The sequence below is a fragment of the Panulirus ornatus genome, chromosome 16 (assembly GCF_036320965.1).
Source record: "Panulirus ornatus isolate Po-2019 chromosome 16, ASM3632096v1, whole genome shotgun sequence".
Taxonomy (NCBI): Eukaryota; Metazoa; Arthropoda; class Malacostraca; order Decapoda; family Palinuridae; genus Panulirus; species Panulirus ornatus.
In genome coordinates this window covers 35,230,797-35,253,796 of record NC_092239.1, presented here as the reverse complement: position 1 = coordinate 35,253,796, position 23,000 = coordinate 35,230,797, and the positions used below count along the sequence as shown (strand labels likewise).

The following is a 23,000-nucleotide window of genomic DNA, read 5'->3' as shown; positions in this document are numbered from 1 at the left end:
TATCCATAGCCCACGCCTCGCAACCATACAACATTGTTGGAACCACTATTCCTTCAAACATACCCATTTTTGCTTTCCGAGATAATGTTCTCGACTTCCACACATTTTTCAAGGCTCCCAAAATTTTCGCCCCCTCCCCCACCCTATGATCCACTTCCGCTTCCATGGTTCCATCCGCTGACAGATCCACTCCCAGATATCTAAAACACTTCACTTCCTCCAGTTTTTCTCCATTCAAACTCACCTCCCAATTGACTTGACCCTCAACCCTACTGTACCTAATAACCTTGCTCTTATTCACATTTACTCTTAACTTTCTTCTTCCACACACTTTACCAAACTCAGTCACCAGCTTCTGCAGTTTCTCACATGAATCAGCCACCAGCGCTGTATCATCAGCGAACAACAACTGACTCACTTCCCAAGCTCTCTCATCCCCAACAGACTTCATACTTGCCCCTCTTTCCAGGACTCTTGCATTTACCTCCCTAACAACCCCATCCATAAACAAATTAAACAACCATTGTGCAATAAGATGCAGGCACTTCAACAGCACATTATCATTGCTTTTAATATCATATCCTTCAAGATAATATGAAATTACTATTAATCAGAGTATCTTTAAAACAAAAGCAACAGAATCTTACCCTCTTTTGTTCTGCTTCTTTAAGTGCAAGGTCTCTCTGGAAATCTTCAATCATATGGAAAAGCTCCTCATCTGAACATGATAAATGTTCTGTCAGTGTTGCTCTCAACTCTTCCTGAGTTTTTCTCAGTGAATCTAGCTCATGTTTTTTACCACCTGAAATAGTTGAAAGGAAATCTCTTCTTTCATACTTGTTTGTCATTTCATGCATTAGCAAGGTAGTGCCAGAGAAAGACAATGACACTTGCTCACATCCATTCTCTTGCTTTTAGGTGTAATGCTCCCAACAGAACCTTTTCATGATTTCCCTCAGCTGTGTTAAATGCCCTAGTTCAATCCACTGACAGCAAATCATCTCCTGTGTTATAAAAACTGGTAAAATCATCAAATCCATTTAAAATAACCCTCCACTCAAAGAAACAAAATGGCACCAAAGTGGATGGTAACCATGAATATCCATTACTTTAGACAAGAGCAGTTAAGCACAAAACTTTCAGTACTTTTCCTATCTATCAAATAACGATACTAAAACTATTATGGTAAATATATTGGAAGTAAAATGTTTCAGGGCATTGTGTAGAGTGAGGAAAGTTGATCAAGTAAGAAAGGATATGGTGAGAGATGTCATCATACCACAAATGTGTATGAGAGCTGAAGAGGGTAAGGTGAAATAGTGAACAAACTGCAAGAATGAGTAGGAAGAGGTTAACAAGCAGGATGTATGTGTCAGAGGAGAAGGAACAAAAAAAAAAAAGGAACACCAAACTGGAGATGAAAAAAATGGGGTGACTGTTTTCAGTCCTCATTGCCTAAACATGCAGAAGGGTGAAAGGTGTGCACAGAAAGTTGGATCAAGGTGGTATAGAGGGTGAAATGTGAAGTCAGTCAACTGAATCACAGCAAATGAAGAAGCCTGAGAAAACCACAGAAAGGTCTATGGTGCCTCTTTGTGGATAGAGGGCTATGTTTTCAGAGCATTAAACGTGACAGCAAGAGAATGGAATTGACCAAATGAGGCCCTTGCTTCTCTGTTCCTGACACAATCTCACATAAGCATGCTTCTCTGTTCCTGACACTATCTCACAAAAGCAGGAAACAGTGAAATAGCATGAAAGATAATTCTATGATACAAATCACTATCTACAAAAAAAATGTAGCTAACCTTTTGAAAAGAACAAAATCTGTTGAACAGAATATGTATTATATTAGTCTATATTAACAAGAAACAGGATGTGCTAAAAAACTCACTAAGCTCTCCTCTTATCTGTCCTATATCATCTTCTATATTACATATTTCTTTCAAGCGCTGCAAAATTGGTTCCATTTCTGCTTTCAATTTTTGTTTCTCATTTTTGATATCCGTCTGCTGCCCTTCAGAACTTCTCAAGTCAGATCGTTTACGATTTGCTTCATCTTTCCACTTCTTTAGCTCTACCAAGATATCTTGCATATTTTTTACCTCTGAAAAAAAATGCATCACAAATCTACTTCAGTTTGACATAAAATGGACTGCAATGGTCATAAAAAATATATAGTCTATGCAATCTACATAAAAAGGATAACGTAAGAAAAAAATATGAGTTCTGAAAACTGAAAACCTTTTCTCTCTGAGGTGGTGTCCCATGAACTTGTGATACATTGCCTGGGAATGTGTGGGTCATGACTCCTCCTACCCTTATGATTAGGTAAAGAAGCACTAGCCTCTGCTCACCCTTTACAAATGACCCAAAGGCATTCACAGCAACTAACTCATTGTATGAGCCCAACCTCAGCCATTTAGCTACTGCTATCAGGAGGACAATACTGACCCACCTCCAACCAGCTGCTTGGAGCTCAAAATTCACAAACAGCAGGCATAAACCATAAGCAGTCAAAGTTGATATGGAGAAAAGTTTTCTTTGAAAGATGGGGAAACGCAGAGCAGGGTGGAACAAAAAAAAAATGCCATTGAGCCAACAACTCAAAAGGTAAAAGGTTTTCAATTTCAAAACTTACATTTCTCTCCTCTGCAGTTTATCTTGTCAGCAAGAGAGCATACTCAAATGAGGAATGAGATTTAGAGGAAAACTTTCAGATAAAATCAACTCAAAGGGATAAATATATAGCTTCAGTGATAAATCTGAGGAACACTGAAATCAGATCCTCCTGAAGGAATCCTAAGAGCCACAAAAGGTTCATGCAGAATGCCAGATCTAAGTGCCATTTGACAAAAGATGAAAAATAATTCAATGTTTCCAAATTTTCACCCTCTCAGGAGGGGGCCATCCGAATTTACCTAAGTGTACTAGATTATCTTTTTTTTCTAATTTGACAGATATTTTGTGAAATTTTTTTCAGAACTCATGGATATAATTACTACTTTTCTTCCATTAAACAGACACATGTACATCTATAAATTCGAAATGAAGATTTCTAATAACAACATAAAAGACAAGCACTAAAATTCATGATAAAACATCATATGAAAAGTGTCTGATGTCTGTGAGATAGCAAAAGCTGTACAATATTCATCATTCCACTCTAATCATCAGGGACACACATGGGAATAATGTGTCTACTCTATTTATAAGGGATGCACTCCTACGGAAAATATATCTGTCAATTCTACACACAATAAACCTAAGAGTAACTGGAAAAAATTGGTATTAATTCCAAAAGCCTCCAAAAATTCCCCCTTTTTCACTAAAGTCATTGAAAAAGAAAGAGGTCTCACTAATTTTGCAGACAAAATTTATGCTGGAGCCTTTGTATGGATTACAACTGATCTCTAAGGGGTTTCCTTCTAATTCTTATCTTCCTCCCAATCATAAAGAATACCATAATGCAAATATATAATCCTGAGAGAGCTTTTCTCATTACAGTAATAAAAATAGTAGAATCCCATTACTAAACACGTAAAAGTAAAGTACTCATATGAACAGAATTCTTAGCTGGATTGAAACTTGCAAAATACCTATCATTTTTCTGATGTGGCTTGCAACTTGGCTCTTTATTCCTATGAGTCCACAGGAAGATGAAACACGGTAAGTTCCCAAATGCACTTTCGTTTAATAATCACGTCACCAGTGGAAATACAAGAAATAAATATAACAGTCACTTGATATACAACCAAGAGACATAGCTAGGATGCCATTTGGTAAACAAGTGATTATCCAAATGGAGGTCAGGTGCATTCGAGTCTGGCATCATGCGTATCATAAACTTATTATGTGGACAAGGAAAACTGTTAATAAACTTTATCAACAATAACTAACTGATTCTCCCAAGCTTGTCAGGTAGTGTTAAGTGAAAAATAGCCTCATTTGCACACACTCACTCACTAGCTATCGTGAACTTACAATCCACAGCCATGTTGAACTGAATTACTTTTACATACATCTGCCTCTCCCTCCTCAGGAAAGTAGCAATTCACACTCTTACTTCCTTTTCTCTCAAGGCCCAAAACTTACATCCATACAACACTGCTGAAACTCCTATACTTTCAAAATACCTACTTTGTTCTACAGGTACTGACTTCTCTTCCACATGCTCCCCAATCACCAAGAAATTTATCATTATCATCAAAATGATAACATGAAGGATACAAGAAATAATGAAATGACAATATGCATTCATAGGGTGTAAAGAAGTTTTGTACATACGATAATCTTATCAGATTTCTAATAAATTAGTTCAACTCTACAGAAAAATGGTTTCACTCACTCCCTTTCAAAAGTACTTACTGGCTTTCATTTCTAAGCGTAGTTTCCGTATGGTTTCTAAACATTTAGTGTACTTCGTAGCATTGAATATGGCATCAAACTTTTCTTTCACCTTTTTCCCCTCGTCCAGAGGCCTTAAAAACGAAAAGACATATAACTGTGAATGCTTTCATAACCTGTCAAGAAGCAATCACCAAATTAGAAGCTCCACCACAAGACTACTCATGTCATTTACTATAATGAACAATCTCAGTGAAGGTGTCTTTTTACTGCTTGGTATTACAGGACCAGCATCATCTCATACCATAAATATTCCTGACCAATCAATCATCTACCATACTTTCTACTGGACTGCATCATCTTAAAAGATCTTCATCTGCTGTATGCACTTTTCTAATAATTTCAAACCACATATAATTTTCAACTCTTCATTCTTCGTCTGTTCTTTCAAGTCCTACTAAACAAGATATGTGATAACATTTTACAGCTCTTATTTCTTGCCTATCCTGACTAATATTATCTTAGGTTTCACACCACTCATTTCAGCAGGCTTTGTAAACCCCCATCAATTGTTTCCATTATACACAGCTTTCAGCTTGGCTAGACTTTTTCTCCCTTGCAAGATTCTAATCTTAATTCAGCTTTCCCATTAGCCTTACTGATCTTCATTGCTAATTATATAAACTTATCTATAACTTCCAGTTCATCATCATTCAAACCAACTTTATATACTAAGAGCCCATCTCTTTCAAGGATGAAAAGTTAATTTACATTCACCATTAGCATCCTTTACTTATACAAAATATCAAAGGTAATCATAATTCTCTCCCAATTCATACTCTTATTCAAATAAGAGTAGTATATCCACATGCAACAACTGTAGTACCTTCCACAGTTCAGCAATTTATCATACTTCACCCAACTTCCCTCTCTTCTCAGATATGCCCAATCCATCAAAACATTAAAAAACATTATAGCATTACAAAACCTTGGGAAACACCTACAATTACTTTAAACCATTCACTTATACCAAGATTTTTTTCTCCTATATGCACTACTTCCTTGATAAAAGTATTTAACAGGATTTAACCATCTGTAAAGCACAACTTAAAGAATCAAAACTTTCCAAAAAGCATACCCTTAAGAACCCTCATCTTTCTCATAAAACTTTATCCACTACTTGCTCAGGTACAAAAGACTGGTCTACACATAATTTTCCCCTTCCTAAATTCCCAAGTTCCTCACCACCAAGGGTTCTCTGATCCTCTATATAAGATCAATTACAACCCTACCATACACCTTGGCAACTATGCTACAAAGCCTTATACCTCTATAATTCAATCACTTTTACTTCCTTTACTTCTATGTTATCAAAACAAATAATGCACTTATGCAGTCATCAGGTACAGTCACATTTTCATGCTTCTATGCTCACTTTACAAATCCATTAAAGAGCTCATTCACTTCTATTCTTCATCTGAAATGCCTTTCCCTTTATTACATCTATTCTGCTCTCTCCTGACCTCTAGTCCTATTGTACTAGCAGCCAACATCAATTTCAATATCATCTCCAATTAGTTCTTTAAAATACTCTCGACTTCTTTCTGTGTCCTAAGCATACTTCCAAGCTTGAATTGTGCATATACGGACACAAACAGGAATTTAAAAACGTCAAACAAGGTGTTGTAATGTACATATTTGTGTTATTGTTTTCCACTGCTACCAACCAAGTGCTTCAATGTTACCCTTGGGATATTAGAGAAAGCACTATAACATCATTGCTGCTGTGGCTGTGCATAAAATCCATGGAATTTTTAGAAAATTTCAAGTACAAACTTTTTTGTACTTAATTGCTATTTCCTGTGTTAGTGGGGTTGCACCAAGAACAGATGAAGAAAGGTCACATCTGCTCATATCCATTCTCTAGCTGTCAAGTGCAATGAACCAAAACCACAGCCCCAATCCACAACCAGGCCGTATGCATTTTTCCATGGTTTACATGGCCACTTATCATGCTCTGGTTCAATCCACTGATGGCACATTGAGCTCTATACACCACATCATTCCAATTCAATTTTTCCTGTGCACATCTTTCACTCTCTTGCATGATCAGACCTTGATCACTCAAATCTTTTCACTCCATCCTTCCATCTCCAATTTGGTCTCTCCCTTATTCTTGTTCCCCATCACTTCTGGCACATATATTCTCTTTGTCATCCATTACTCATTCTCTCCATATGTCCTAACCATTTCAGCACACACTATATCAAACCACTTCACACCACATACTGTCATCCAAAATCTTGTTTCCAATACATCCATCCTCCTCTGCACATTCTCATCAAATATGTACAAATTATACATCTACATAAAGTGATATGAATTAACACAAACTTTGATATATAATCGGAGTGTGCTTCTCAGGTCTGGTCAATACACTTACAGAAACAAAAAGAGGCATGCTGTCCAACAGGTTGAATAAGGGTGTGTGAAGCAGTTAAGATAAACTGTGGAGTAGTCTGTAAGGATAAACTGTGGATGGGAAGCTTTAGATTTGGTAATATATACATATCAACTAGAATGCGAATGCTTTTATTTTGTTCCTGATGCCAACTCATTAAAGCAAAAAATGCTATTAGATATAAAAACATAGGTATACCTACAGACAGACACACAAGTAAACACAAATAGTAAATCAATTCATATTCTAATACATAAATAATTTTCTGCAGTTACCTACCAATTTGAATCTTCTTGGTGGCAGAATATGACATTATTCAAGATAGGTTTAGAGACACCCAGTGATGAAACCATCAGTGCCTCAAAGTCTGAGCATTTACTGTGGAGAAAATTAAAGAATAATCAGCTCTTCCAAACAATAAACCACTATATCAGGTTACTTTAAAACATCCAGTAAATCAAGAATTAATGTAAAACAAGCTTTTCAAATAGGCTGTGGTATTGGTGCATTGCACATGACAGCAAGAGGATGGAGGTGAGCAAATGTGGCCTTTCTTCGTCTGTTCCTGGCACTACCTCGCTATCACAGGAAATGGCAGACAAGTATGAAAGGATAAAGTATCTAGTAAAAATATAATACAAAACAGATAACATTACTACACACACACACATACACAAAGGAGACAAACTGCCTGTTGACAAATATTACAATAACATTCAGTTATATGGATAAGAAAATATCAACAAGCTGTTTAAATCCTACAACAAGATAACACCATATTATGCTTCTTAAGTTTGGTTACCAAACTTAAAAAACTTAGTACAAAAAAGAGAGGGTACAGAGAAAGATCCAAAAAGTAATCAAACATCCTATCAGCTGCACCCCACAGCTCATTTACATCCAAAATTCTCTCTCTTAATATGTCTATCAGTTGGTACATAAGCCAGTAACACCTGCTCATCATTAACTCCGGTCAATAACAAATACTCATGTATGTCCTTTTTTCTAAATCAGGTATTCCTAATCACCACTCTTTTTCCAGCACAAAACTCCACAAGCTGTTCATTTTCATTCAAATTGGGTACCCCAGCCCCCCAATGATACCTTCAACTGTAACACCATCTACTCATGTATTCAAATCACCCATCAGTAATACCCACTTGCTCATATAAAAATTGCTAATGCATGCACTTAGTTCCAAAACATTTGCTTCCTTTGCTCACTCCTCTTGCTACCAAGTGCATAAACACTAAGTCATCCACTTCTCAAAATCAATTCTCATTTTCATCCACATCAGTCTGAGGTTTACTTCCTTACACAATTTCCCATTTTTTTGCAACTCCTTTGAGAAAAGAGCTACTCCATCCTTTGCTCTCACCCTCACACTAACTCCAGACTTTACCACAAAGGGCATTCCTACACCATTCTTCTCTGTCCCTTGAGTCTAGTTGCATGCAAAGCCAGAACATCCAGCTTCTTCTCCCCTAACATACAACCTATCCCTCCTCATCCTGATTACATCCACCACCTACAAGTGAACCTAAACAGATTCTAAAGTTGGTCTGATACATGGTGAAATTCAGCCCATGTAAATGAAAAGTGATGAGGGTGAGGCAGACTGAAAAAGGGCTTCAATATCATCACTGAGCAGGAAGTTGACATCATCTCTAACCTGTCTCCCACATAAGAATATATAATTTGTAAAATAATTAGTTATAAACAGCTAGGGAATGAATTGTGGAGTGATATCTTGAGTGAAATATAATACTTTAAGGTTGTTTGGGCATGTGAAAAGAATGCACAACAGGGAGTTTATAGAGAGCATGACAGTTTGATTAAAGAGGTTAGTGAGACCATCTGTGATATAGGGATATAAAGTGGAGGAGTACTGGAAGGAGAGAAATGGGAGAAAATGCTTGGAATGGTACATGCAAGGAAGGCTTGTAAGAAAGATTAAAGGGGTTGGTATGAGAAGATCACCAGAGATATAAGGATATAAAGTGGAAGAGTACTGGATGGAGAAAAAAGGGAGAAAATGCATGGAATGGTACATGCAAGGGATGTTTGTAAGAAAAGGGATAAGTGGAGACTTTTGCCATGCCCACAAACATATACTCATATACATCACCTTGATAAAGTAATTTTACTTCCATCTGAATCAAGCTTTTGGAGAGTAGCATCTAAGGTCCTGCATTCCGGTCTCTTTGCCTTCTGTGTGGCTTCTATAGATCGAGTTGTTACTAATTCTTGTCCTCGAATATCACGAAAAAGCAGCTTGATTTGTCCACGTACCTGGATAAAATGAAAAACATGAGACATACTTTCAGCTTTAACAATATACTTTTCTTTTTAAATTTTATCATCATTTCCTACATTTGTGAGGTAGTGCCGAGAACAGACGAAAAAAGGCTACATTTGCTAACATCCATCCTCTACTGTCATGTGTAATACACTAAAACCATTGCTCCCTATTCACAACATGCTTTATAGACCTTTCTATGGTTTCCCTGGCTGCTTCACATTGCCCTGGTTCAGTCCACTAACAGCATGTTGACCCATGCACCTCATTGTTCCAATTTACTCTATCTTGTGCAAGCCTTTCAGCCTCTTGAATGTTTCATCCCCAGTCTCTCATAACCTTTTTCATTACATCCTTCTATCTACAATTTGGTCTCCCCCTTCTCCTTATTCTCTCCACTTCTTAAACTTATATTCTCTTTGTCAACCTCCCTTCACTCATGCTCTCCGTGTTAAACCTATTCAGCACATCCTCTTCAGTTCTCTCAAACTCACCCTTTTCATTACCATACCTCTTACATTTTTATTACTTACTTGATCAAACCACCTCACACCACATACTGTCATCAAATAATTAATTTCCAGCACATAAACCCTCCTCCACTAATCCTAATCTATAGCTCATGCCTCATACTCACATAACATTGTTGGAAGTACTATGCCTTTAAACATACTAATTTTTGCTCTCTCAGATAACAATCTCTGATACTACCCATTCTTCATTGTTCCCAGAGCCTTCACCTCCTCAACCATCCTATGTATTATCAGACACATGAAACTCTTTATGCCTGGAAAAATTACAAGGTAATCTATTTCCCACAAGGAAATTACAAAATGATATGTAATCATCAATGCTGAATTCAAGTGGTCATCAAATAAAAGCATTAGACTCATAAATCAAATTTACATCGTCCTATGATATACTCACAGTAGCTTCCTTTGCTAACTTTGGGTCATGCACAAAGGAACCTCCTCGACCACATCCTGGAGGCATGTCCCCCGTTGCTATGTATTTAAGTGCTTCAATTATGGTCTGGAAAAACATCAATTATGATGTAAGTAATTTTGGTAAAAGAAAAAAAGGTTTCTGACCCAACACAATTATTTCTAAGCCTAAATCAAGCAACTTAAGGACATTAATATCACACCCTAATCCAGAACTCCACCAACTGAAAATCCTCTATACAAACAAGTGCATCAACCATTTCATTAAAAATGAAAAAAAATATGAACACAAAATAAAGCAGTATCACTTAGTTCAGGCACCACCCCTCCACAGGAAACAGCATTGCCACCCCCAGTGTCAGAGAGGTGCTAGGAAACAGACAAAGAAAGGCCACATCCGCTTACATCCATACATGAAGCTCACGAGCTGTCATGTGTAATGCACCAAAACACCTAATCACATAACATAATTCATGTTTCTTTATCAATTTATTTGCCAGTGATTACTCATGCAAATCTTTGCTCCAACAAGACCATTAGCTCAAATCCTCATTTGTGGCTAGAACTAAGTCTAACATGTTAATATCCTAAGCATGCTTCTCAACAAGCTGTTTTCAAGCATACTTGTGTGGATGAGCTAAATATTGTTCAAAACCATTCATTGTCTATTAGGGACTCTTCAAATGATAAATCATAACTTACTGTCTTTCCACAACCATTCTGACCAAGAATGAGAGTAAGTGGAGAGCAAAATTCAATTCGACGTTTTTCTTCAGGTCCAAAGCTCCGTATACCTTGGATGGACAATTTCTCTATTCGCGACATTTTACTCTTTTTGTGACTTCAGTCTGAAAGGTAAATGCAAGTGGTCAACCTCAAGTTTTTAAACTCAGTGAAATACTGTCGGATTTAAAAGGTATGGTCAATAAAAATAAATAAAGGAGGGCTATGGCAAAGCAACAGCTACTAAATAGAAGCTAGACATACATACATTCCCTTCATTGTACACAGGCATTCAATTGCAGTCTAACTTTATTTGTTATTGAATGGCTGGCATGTGTAGGGACGATAATGAAGGTTTTCTTTCTTGTTTCACTCTACTCATATTTCATACACAGGTATAGCATTTGTGATGAGTAAAAAATGCCCCTAAGAATATCGCAACGCTCACACTAAAAATGGGTTAGAGGGAAACTGGCCAGAATGTGTGGGGAAGTTAATGGTGTTTTAACATTTGGAGATATCCTAGTTCATAACATATCTAATTACCTAACTCCTCCATCACTCAAGAATCATATATACAAAAGATTTGGCACAGCTGCTTAACAGTTTCTTCCATGTAAGTAAAGATCAAACCGAGGGTGGTAAGGAATGGCCTCCAATTTCTGCACATTTCTGATGCTTTTCTTCTTCACTTTCCAAACGTGCATTATGATGATAGTCTTCCACCTCTTTCTCTCCCTCCTTAAGCCATGCTCTTCAACTAAATAATTCTATACATCTACTTACTTATACTTTGAAGGCAAAGAAATGTAGAATATTTTGACAGAACATCTATAAGCAATGAAAAATTCATTTTCTGTACACATTTTTTGTACAGCTGAATTCTAAGATTTCTATGCTTCAAAGCACAATAATAAATGCTAAAATTTCAGCAACTGACAAATTCAGATAGGTAAAATATGCACAATGAATATTGCCGATATCTCTTACTTATCTCTTCCCTAAATAAGAATTAAAGAACTGGCAACCTACTTTCCAAGTGAATGTTTTACAACAACGGATTGCAGTTTGGAAAATAAAACAAGAAAGGTAATACAAGTTTGGCCTATCACTCTTATTCCAATGAGGCGAATGTCAGCAGAGTTTTGAAGCTCTGGAAATAAGTGAGCTTAATTAATGACAAAGCAGGAGAATCACTTGTAGACACTTGACCAATTAGCAGAATGTGTACTTATTCTCCATGTTATTTGAAAGCAATATCAACCTAATTACTTTTAACACATGTGCAGAAACATTTGTTGAATCTGTTGGCATAACCGCTACATAAAGTTTAAAGGTAAGATTTCAGTTGTATCATCAATTCATAACACAGCTTCTACATAAAATTATGAAGCCAAAAAACAGAAAATTTCTTCAAAAGAATGGATCCAAATGCTATTCCACCTGTTTTATATTTTGCAAATAGTAAATCATTAATTCAAAACAAATCTATTATTTTTTTCATAAAAATGTAACTAAAGTATTCTACCTTAAAATGAACCAATTCTGGAACACTTGTTTAACTTTGGAAATACCTCCATGGTATATATCTGGGTTACAAATTAGAAGTTATTACAATTGCCAAAACATTATTTGGAGCATTGCCTTCATCCTAAAATAAAACACAAAGGAAGTTATATACATGATTCTTTTTTAAGATGAAATCAGGGAAACTGCGGAAGTAACAAAAAAAGTAATATAGCCATAGAAATAACCAAAATCTAATACCCTTCACCTAACAGTCTAGACATCTATATTACAATGTTATTGTTGAAATAAACCAGGTACCCCCATGATTTCAATGATATAAGAACTCTCAAATCACTGCAGCCAACACATGATGGCTAGTTGCTCATAACCCACAAGTTCTTAAATGTCGTCCCCAAAAGCTCACTAAGTTAAGCGCTACATTTGCATGATAAATATCAGTGGCTAAAAGTAAGGTGAAGGTTTTCACAGGTTCTGCCAACTTCTTATGTTTTTCATCTCCACATTTTCCCTGACCTTCAATGCACCCCCCCCCCCTATAACTTACTGATCATGTAATAAAACCATGTATTGGTTATTGTACAATAATCTTTCTGTGCAAGAGCATTATCATTGCTTATGCTGGGTGAATTATGGATACATTTCAGGTTAAGGAATAACATACATTACTGATGGCAATCTTTGTACTTTCTACGAAATTAGGCAGGGGATGGGATCTGTGTTTAATATACAGATCCAACACCTGCTGCCTAATAATTAAAGCTCACTATACTGTGTCGCCAGTCTAAATTGCTCCTAAAAGAAAGAAAACCCTTAAAAATGGGTGTCTCCCCAAATACAACTTTTTTTTTTTCTAGTGCCCCTAAATTCAATCATTATCAAAAGTACTCCAGATGCAAAAACAGGCTAATTCTCAAGCATCAACTCGCTTATCATTGCCGTTTAAACATTAGTAAATAAAAGATGTTTTCCTAAATTACACTTTTTGGGAAACATTGTAAAAGGTCTTCTATCACGCCAATCTCAATCTACAGTTTTGCGAAGCTTCAAGGCATTTTCCTCAATGACATTCGACCTAATGGCTTTAAACTACTGAGAGGTCTATAAAACGCAAATGACAACATAAGACATAAAAAGATAAATGTAAAATCTTTTCTTTTTCTCTTACACATCTCGTTCCCTGACTTGTCTTAACGTATATTATCAGGGCCTTACTATGTTTTGCTTTGTTCGGGCATATACACCAGTTTAACAACCCCCAGTGCTAGGAGTCTAAGCCAGGTACCTTGAGTTACCTATTTAACAACCAATATAAATAAAGTACCCCATCCTAACTATTCTAATTGTAAGTAAACAGCAGATATACTTATTAAAGCAACGTCACGTTCCTCAATGTACCACCTGACTTCCCGCCCCAGCAGGGAGACCGACCATTGCCATGTAATGTTTTTTAAATTGTGTTTTGCTAGCTGTGGTCATATCTTTTCATTATTTCACCTCATTCAGCATATCACTTAGTTGATAGAATCATTTTGTATCGCACGGTGCCTTCAGTTATATTACTAAAGTCATTTAAATGAATGATTTGCTTTATTTGGATACATAAAGTTTCCAGTTTGCCATTAAGTCCACGTGCTCCTACTATTGGTTTTTGACGAGTCTAGTACAGACCCTAGCAAATAGCATTTTAATATACCTTATTTATAATCTTACTTTGTCATTTATATCCTATGAAATATACGACTTTAGTAAGAAAATGAGAATTAATCCCACTCTCGTAACTATATTGATATTTTAAGCTCTAACGTGTAAAATATTGATATTTACGGAACAATCATATTTCATCTCAACCCATTAACCTGTGAAACAAGTTTATTTCCCAATAACATTATATGAGGACTGATAGACAAAAACCGAATAGACAGATGCCTGATACCCTGAAATCTTTTAACAGCAGCCTCTTTTTCAAACCATACCTCAAACCATCTCAAATCATTGATAGATACATGCGTGGCCCACATCATTTACATGAGAAATGTTTAACGCACAATAGTAATAATGCCAATGAAAAAATGAGTCTTAGGACGTTGCCTTCTTCATGACAAGTGCTTAAAAAAGAAAGTGTACATCCTTGATATCAAAGTAAGTGGTACCCAAAATTTGCCTGAAAATATCTTTGATTGTAAACTGGACAGAAACATGAGCACAAACATCAACTTATATCATTTTTGTTTAAACTCCCCCCCAACCCCATCTCCTTCCACTGAACTTATGTCATTCATAATTTATTTTGTTCCTGCATGGTCTTCAGAGTACATTCCACCTCCAAGTGGAATAGAAGTAAACCTCAATGGCATCCTATAACTTTCCTCAGGCCATAAAGGACTATGCCTCTCATCAAGCAATGATCCTTCTTGCATATTTTGCTTCCCATTAAAAACCCATACTTTTCCTTAGAAGCATGCCTTAGTATAGCCCATCTAAAAGGGAAACTGGTTAAATCCTTGGAACTATCGGCTCAATGTTCTCACCCCTGCTATCTCGAAAGTCATTAAACTTCAACTGACACTTACAACCCATTCCCTTTTTTCTGATCTTTGATATGGTTTCCCATAGCAAAGTGACTTACCTTTAATCTCCTTTCACAGGAATTTTTGTGAAACCTCCAAAGACTTTTGACAGGATATGGCATATCTTTGTTTTCTAAACTTCCTTAAAGGGAAAGGGGAATCTTATCTCAAGCTTCTTTTAACCTCACACCTAATATACAAATTCAAAATCCATCTGGGTACCAACAGGACTCTGAAACCTTAACGGAAGGCGAGGTTCTTTAAAGTTGAAGAGCTTTTTGATCAAGGAAACATCGCAGCCGAATCAAAAACTACTTTGCTTTAGCCACAACTACAATATCAACCTAAACTAACACTTACTTTGAAACAAACTAAAATTCTGTTGCATTTTATCCAAGTTATTGCATTTGGCTAAATACGAAACCTCTTACATCCAGTTAATGAATCAAGCTAAAGTTCTTTTAATGGTTTAACGCAAGTTGGTAAAGGCAATTGGCAGCTAAACTTTGGGCAGTGAAAAGGACATTATCTTTGGCCTGATCTCATACAGGCCTATACAATGTAGCTAATGTGCACTTCTTTTATCTTTCAACCAAAGATGAATATAGTGCATGGAGTATGTAAGCAGATCACAACACCTAGACATATCCCCAATACCAACGAGAATGGTTAATCATAAAATCAAGATATGTCCCCAACACCAGTGAGAATGGTTGAGGAATAAAAAGAAAATGGGTGACAAGTAGAGGAAAACTATTGGCTTATGTGTAAGTATACAGTTATTACTCAATCTGGAGGTCCAACACCATGAGGATTAGCTAGAAAAAGCACAGAATAATTGCTACTGCTCAAAGACTAAGACAACGGAAACCTTTATAAGGCCTTGTTTCAATCATGTGACTCTACTAATGGCATTTTTAACAACATATACAACTGACAAATGTTTCATACAATATTGTATTTTTTAAAAAAGACTTTTTGTGTCCACTTTTAGCATGATTTTGCTTTGTGAAATCTTACTTTGTGGAATATATCATATCTTAAAAAGAACAAAAAGACAAAGGGATTCAGTAGAATATTAGCATAAAGGAAGAAAAATTATATTAACAATGTTTATTTCAAAAATAATCTTAATGAATACACTCTGTAGGCAATGAATTTTCAATACAACATACACTCTCACTATTAAACATGAGATCGTTTGAGAAAATGTTTGACGTCCTGTATCATTATACAACCTATACCATGTAAAATAAAATTAAATCTGACTTGGTATAGTACATTTATAAATGTTAATGTCAAATAATTTCACAAATAATTCTGAAAGATGTAAACAGTCTACACAGTATAGATCATAATAAAATACGAGTTGGCACATTTATAAATTTCAACATCCAATAATAACAAAAAAAAAAATTCCAGTCTTTTGGATTAACAGTCTTATTGGCCTAATAGCCAGCTGAGTTAGAAGTGAGGTAAAAATACCAATGTATACATGTTTCACATCTAAACTTATGGAAACTTCCCCTGCTTTTGAATACACACAACACTCATATTATGCATGACTCAGAACAAAGTAAACTTTGTATTCTACCACTCAGACAAATCTTAGCTAATGAGCTTCTAACAGATCTTTTTTCATAAAACCCAGATCTGATGTCAATCTTACAAAAGTACGCAGTAATAATGTGCTTCATATAAATGTGGCTGTTACTTTTTCCGTGCGCCCTCATCCTTATCCTTGTCCTTTTGGAGGTTGACATACAACTTTGTAATGTTTTCCTCTGCTTTAAGCCTACCTTGGAATTCTAAACAGCGTCGGGATTGTTCTGAAGCTACTTTGTTCTCCCATAGAGTAAGGAGGTTAACCCCACTGCTGCGCCCCATGGGGGCTAAAGGTGGTGGTGCCGTCCGTCTGCGCTTGCTGTCTGGAATGGTCAAATCTGCTGGTGTATGCTTTGTTCCAGTACTTTGGTTAAATTCAGCTTTCTCTCTCTCTGTCATGTAGTTATATTCATCCAGTTCCTTCAGTGCTTGGTCAATATCAACTTTGTCATCACTTTTGTATTCTGGGGTTGCTATCTTGTTATGGCATTCCATGAAACACTCGAGTACTTTTTCATGAGCTGCAGAATGAAGGTGCAGCTGTAGATACTGTTCTAGTTCAGTCCAAACAGCTCGATATTGGTCCTCTCTTTTCATCCCTTTTCCTCGCTGCCCAGCCATAGGAGATGGTAATGGATCTCCTCGAGCTTCCATATTCATTAAGCTACGAATCACTCGTTTGCATTCACCAGCTTCATCTTCATTAAGTGTGTCTTTCAGCATTAAAGTAGTAAGTGGCTCAATTTGTGGCCCTAAAGTGAAAAGAGAAGTGGAGGAAAGAGTAATGGGCCAATATTTTGTATGCCTGCTTAACTGCTCTCGGTTTCGTTCCAGAGGTGTGGTATTATCATCACTGTCCATTGTAGATTCTGGGTATGGTGCTAATCTGTTTGCTTTGATTAGTTCACCAAAGTCAGGAATTCTATAATCAGTAACTCGTCCACCACATCCTTCACTGATGGAAGGAGGATCTTCTAATATGCTTCTGGAGGTATACATTGTATGTATATAAATATCCCCCCCATGGCAAGCCAGCATGTGAGATATCACTTTGCTTCCTGACTTTCGTGGCATTTCAAGCATAACCCAACGCCCACCAAGCAAGAAGTTTGTCAGGCATGATGATGGTCTGCTATTGACATCAACAGATGTTATTCTATATGCAGAAGAGCAATGCTGGAGTTCTGTGCTGGCATTACTGCGAGGTGTACACCATTTCAATGTCACTGTTTCATAGTCAGTGCCTTCACGATATGTTTTCAGGTGAGCTGTTTCAGCAGGTATCCCCTTAAGAATGGCAGCATGAGCAGCAGCAGGGTGGAACAACTCTACATCATAATTTGCTGATGAACTTGCATTCTGTTCTTCCTTCATGGGTATACCTGTCACAGTTGTGGATGCAAGATCATAGTGTTTCAGTACAAGATTACATAGTTTAGCTGCCAAAGTTGTGCCTCCCTGTATGTTTGTGAGTTCACAGGACATTATGGTGGAAACATCTGGCCAAGACCTTCTTGGTATGGGACAGCCTGAGCCTTCTGGCCATAAGTTCAAAATAACAAGATCACAATGATTAATAGCCATTTGGGTATCAGTTGCTGCAGCAGTTTTGTTCATATGCAAAAGTGCATCATGGAACTTTTCTTTCATTGCTTTTACATCATCTTCAGTTTCTACTTTAGTTACGAGTATAATTCTTCCTTTATTAAGAACTTTTGTAGCATTTTCAGTGAGAGATGTTCTTTTTTCATGCTGAATAGCTGATGGCTCTGTTAGGGCCTCTGTGGCAGCTTTTAGACCTTTTAAAAGATCAGGTTTACTGGAACTTGCACTTTTTGGTGGTCCAAGCATCATGAATGAGTTCATCAAGCTGGTTAGGCTTTGGTCTTCAAGGTTCCAAGATGAGAGTTTGTGAACTGTCTTGTCAACAGCTATAAAGCGGATCAACCTCGATCCTGGGAAGATGTCCCAAACAATCCTGAAAGAAAAAAGTAAATCAATTATATTGCAAAGTGAAGAAAAGTTTATACAGTACATGCATTAATATATCATATACACTTTTCTTTTCTTTCATACTATTCGCCATTTCCCGCATTAGCGAGGTAGAGTTAAGATCAGAGGACTGGACCTTTGAGGGAATATCATCACCTGGCCCCCTTCTCTGTTCCTTGTTTTGGGAAAAAAAAAAAAAAAAAAACGAAAGGGAAGGATTTCCAGCCCCCCAGCTCCCTTCCCTTTTAGTCGCCTTCTACGACACGCAGGAAATATGTGGGAAGTATTCTTTCTCCCCTATCCCCAGGGATAATATACCCTATACTACTGAATTCCAGCCCCAAAAGTCCCTTTTATCCTCATGAGGCTCCTACAGTTGCAACCTCCAATTATGAAGTATTGAGATGCTATGTACATCTATCATCTATGTGCAGAGTGAAAGACATATAAGCAGTAAAAGCTAGAAGTATTCTTTATTATCATTTCTTACATCATGGGCATAAAGGGCCTTGGGATATGCTGAAACAGAGTTTGAAGGGTTGTAGTGATGTGAGATGTCCAGAACATAACCAGGAGGTTGTGACTCATATTTGTCTGATGAGTGTGGTTTCTCATGTGTGGATGTCTGGTGGTATGGAGCTTTCAACTAAGTGGGAAGGTTGGTTGTTCATCTCTCAGGAGCCTCATATGGAAAGAAGGGACTCCTGGAGAAGGAATGTAAGATAAGGTAAGGTAAGGTAAGGTGTGTGTGTGTGTGTGTATATATATATATATATATATATATATATATATATATATATATATATATATATATATATATATATATTTTTTTTTTTCTTTTTTCTTTTAAACTATTCGCCATTTCCCGCGTTAGCGAGGTAGCATTAAGAACAGAGGACTGGGCCTTTGTGGAATATCCTCACCTGGCCCCACTCTGTTCCTTCTTTTGAAAAAAAAAAAAAAAAAAAAAAAAAAAAATATATATATATATATATATATATATATATATATATATATATATATATATATATATAAAGGTAAGGTGGCAACAAAAATGGATGAAGGCAGTACATGTGAATATGTACATGTGTATATATGTATATGTTTGTGTATGTATATGTATGTATATGTGCATGTATGGGCATTTATGTATATATATATATATATATATATATATATATATATATGTGTGTGTATATGAGTGATTAGGCCATTCTTCGTCTGTTTCCTTAAACTACCTCACTGATGCGGAAAACAGTGATTAAGTATAATAAATATATATAAATGTGTGTGTGTGTGTGTGTGTGAGAGTTTATGACTGGATGGGACATTCTTCGTCTGTTTCCTGGCGCTACCTTGTTGACACAAAAAACGGCAATCAAGTATAATAAAAAAATATACATAATTACCCCAGCTGTTACCAGACTCCACCTGCACGAGGTTACACTGCGAGTGAAAAGTTACCTTAGCCAAGGTTATATCTTTGGGGACAAAGTCTTGTCAATGAACTTTTCACTACTAAAGAGTCTACGTTTCCCTGCTACTGGAAGCAGGACAGACTTGGGATGCAAGAGTCTTTAAAAAGGTCCTATGCAGCACTAGGACTCTTTAGAAGAAACTGGTCCTAGGTTTATTATTTCTATGTGCTTTACCTACTTTCCCATTAATCAGCCCCATACTTTCTGATGCACACAATCCTCAGTGTTATCATCTTATTCAATACGGCGGAATAATATATGTCTCAAAGCACACACTGTAACTCTATTAATAATAACACACTAAATATACAAGGCTAGCTACAGTACATAGCTAAACTGGTAATTTATCCAAAATACCTCTAGCAAACAATCAAGAACATACAGTCAAGACACAAGCCACTTTTAGCAAGCTTCCTTTGGTATCATGTAATGCAAAACCATGTAACTTTCACATGTTGACAATAACACTCAAATTAAAGTAAATGTAAGGTGTTAGACGAAGTTATGTGAAGTTTTTTTTATAAATTCTGTTCATTCTAAGATACATTCCACAAACATCTTCATCTCCACTTTTCAGTCCTTCATAACCCTTCCTACAATCATCTTCGTATGATACGATTTCTCTTTCATTACATCTCATCCTTGCCATTTCATACTTCTCCTGATATGTATTATGAGTCTAGTAATACTTCATTTTTTTTTCACCAACTTCTGCAAGTTACTCAAGTGGTGCCCCTAAAGTATATCACTAATAACACCCCCTAAGGAAGCCACGCCCCTAACATTTTGGTAAATTTTACACCTTTTTCCCACTTACTGACCTGCAATATTCTGTGATAGCCTCAACAGCACATGTCCACAAGGACTTGGAGACTGGCAGCAGAGGGATAAGATTCATTAACTGTGACATCGGCTGACTACTGCTACTGCTACAGCCGCCGCCACTCACACTGCGAGACTTGGTGAAGCTGTCCATCTCCAATTTCACACCAGAAGATGCTGTTAATGTGTGGTCCATCACGAACACAGTCTTGTGACTCGTTGGAAATGACATTGTGCTATGGATAACAGTCGTACATGTAATTATTTGATATGAATATTTATATACGAGTAAGTACTGTCATCCAAATGGCCTCAGCACAACACAACTGAGGAAACGTAAACATTGAATGTGAAGCTTTCAACCGAAACTAATGATACAGTCTCGAGTTCAATAAACCCTCACTGATTCATTAGCACTGAAACACCTTTCATTATGAATATTATCTGAAGCTGCATGTCCAGAGGAAGAAAATCCAATACATATTTTTCGATCACTCATAAATCGTTAGATGTACTAATATACAAGCACTCCACAATCATGTACGTCGGTATAGCTTTAAGGAATGATCTTCCACTGTCAAACAATGTCAGACTAAAGATATTCTAAAGAAACATGTAATTTATTTTAGTAGAATAAGTTAGTTGCTAATGATCTTAGCGACGGATTTACATTTTCACCGTGCTAGAAGTGTTCAACTCTGATAGTTTTCAGTCTATGAAATCATTTTACCGTATTTGAATCAATTCTAATTATGAACTCTCTCTCTCTCTCTCTCTCTCTCTCTATATATATATATATATATGTATGTATATATATATATATATATATATATATATATATATATATATATATAATCACTTGATCGCCGTTTTTAGCGTCACCGAGGTAGCGCCAGGAAACAGACGAAGAATGGACCATCCACACTTAAACACACACACACACATATATATATATATATATATATATATATATATATATATATAAACCTCCAACAGCAAGGATCGAACCCGTGACCCCTGTGCAACAGGCGGGAGCATTACTGCTAGGCTATAATTGCCCTGATAGGGTAATGACCTATTCGAATACTATGTACTCGAATACCCTTCGTCTCACGTTGGAGGTTTGTATGTTCTATGAAGGTGCGCGTTCATAATGCACTTTGTTCGTATACATACACAAAAAGATTTTGAGTGATTGGGGCCTGAACATACAGGAGGGTGAGAGGCGTGCAAGAGAGTGAATTGGAACGATGTGGTATACCAGGGTCGACATGCTGTCATTGGACTGAACCAGGGAATGGGAGGTGTATGCAGTAAATCATGGAAAGTATTGTGGGGCCTGGATGTGTATTGGGAGCTGTGGTTTCGGTGCATTACACGACATAGACCGAATGTGAACAAATGTGGCCTTTTTTGTTCGTTTTCCTGGTGTTACCTCGCTGAAGCGGGGGGGGGGGGGGGGTAGCGATTGCTCTTTTCTGTGGGGCAGGGTTGCGCAAGGAATGTATGAAGGCAAACATGAAATGTACATGCGTAAATATGTATATGTCTGTGTATGTATGTATATGTATGTATGTATATATGGGCGTTTATGTATATGTATATATAGGTAGATGGGCCATTCTTCGTCTGTTTCCCGGCACTACCTCGCTTACGCTGGAAATAGCAATTATGATAAATATAAATAAAATAAATATTTATACTTTGCTAAACAATAACAAATTCACCCTTGCAGATGATACCTAAAGTTAAAATCATAAAGTGTTATTGGCATGATAAACAGCACATCAAAAGAAGAAAGTAATCTATGTCTACTTCCATAATTTTCATAACTCCAGATTACACAAAAGCCACAAACTAACCTAACATTTTGGCTTAAAACTCTTTAGAGAATTTTTCTTGTCATTCCACTGATTATCCCACAAACTTTGGATATTAACTGTGGCTTGGTGCTTATATAGAATCTGTGAATGTTTATTTCAGTATAGTTATTTAGTAACCAGCAGCATACTATGGGTTAAGAGGCATGCCACAGAACCTGGTAGTTTGAAGCTTGGGGACATTTACAAGAAATTCTGATTTCTAAAAAGTGATAACTGGGCCAAATGACCTATAAAAGGATGTCCTAAAATGGGAAGATGTGACTTTTGTAACCTTAGGGCCATAAAGTCTTCGGGGAATTGGTAATGAAGACACCAGACTTTCCTTGGGATATCATTGCTTTTATATTGT

General features: G+C 36.7%; 2 protein-coding genes across 2 annotated transcripts in view; both read right to left on the bottom strand.

Annotated features, from left to right (window-relative positions):
- The window catches only part of LOC139754248 (DNA repair protein RAD50-like), a 54,705-nt gene extending 40,960 nt beyond the window's left edge, over positions 1-13,745 (bottom strand). Inside the window, exons 1-8 of the mRNA XM_071671578.1 lie at positions 13,668-13,745; positions 10,754-10,899; positions 10,035-10,139; positions 8,937-9,100; positions 7,088-7,186; positions 4,369-4,481; positions 1,895-2,107; positions 648-802 (exon numbers count right to left, since the gene is read on the bottom strand). Of these exons, the coding sequence (XP_071527679.1) occupies positions 648-802; positions 1,895-2,107; positions 4,369-4,481; positions 7,088-7,186; positions 8,937-9,100; positions 10,035-10,139; positions 10,754-10,876 (972 nt within the window). The 5' untranslated portion in view covers positions 10,877-10,899; positions 13,668-13,745. The remainder of the gene's footprint in view (positions 1-647; positions 803-1,894; positions 2,108-4,368; positions 4,482-7,087; positions 7,187-8,936; positions 9,101-10,034; positions 10,140-10,753; positions 10,900-13,667) is intronic.
- Positions 13,746-15,969: 2,224 nt separating this feature from the next.
- On the bottom strand, positions 15,970-21,132 carry asun (integrator complex subunit 13 asun). The gene is made up of 2 exons (XM_071671576.1): positions 20,768-21,132; positions 15,970-18,454 (listed from the first exon to the last, which is right to left on the bottom strand). The coding sequence occupies exons 1-2, from the start codon at positions 20,998-21,000 to the stop codon at positions 16,582-16,584; spliced, it is 2,106 nt and encodes a 701-aa protein (XP_071527677.1). The 5' UTR covers positions 21,001-21,132; the 3' UTR covers positions 15,970-16,581.
- Between the last annotated feature and the right edge of the window lie 1,868 nt (positions 21,133-23,000).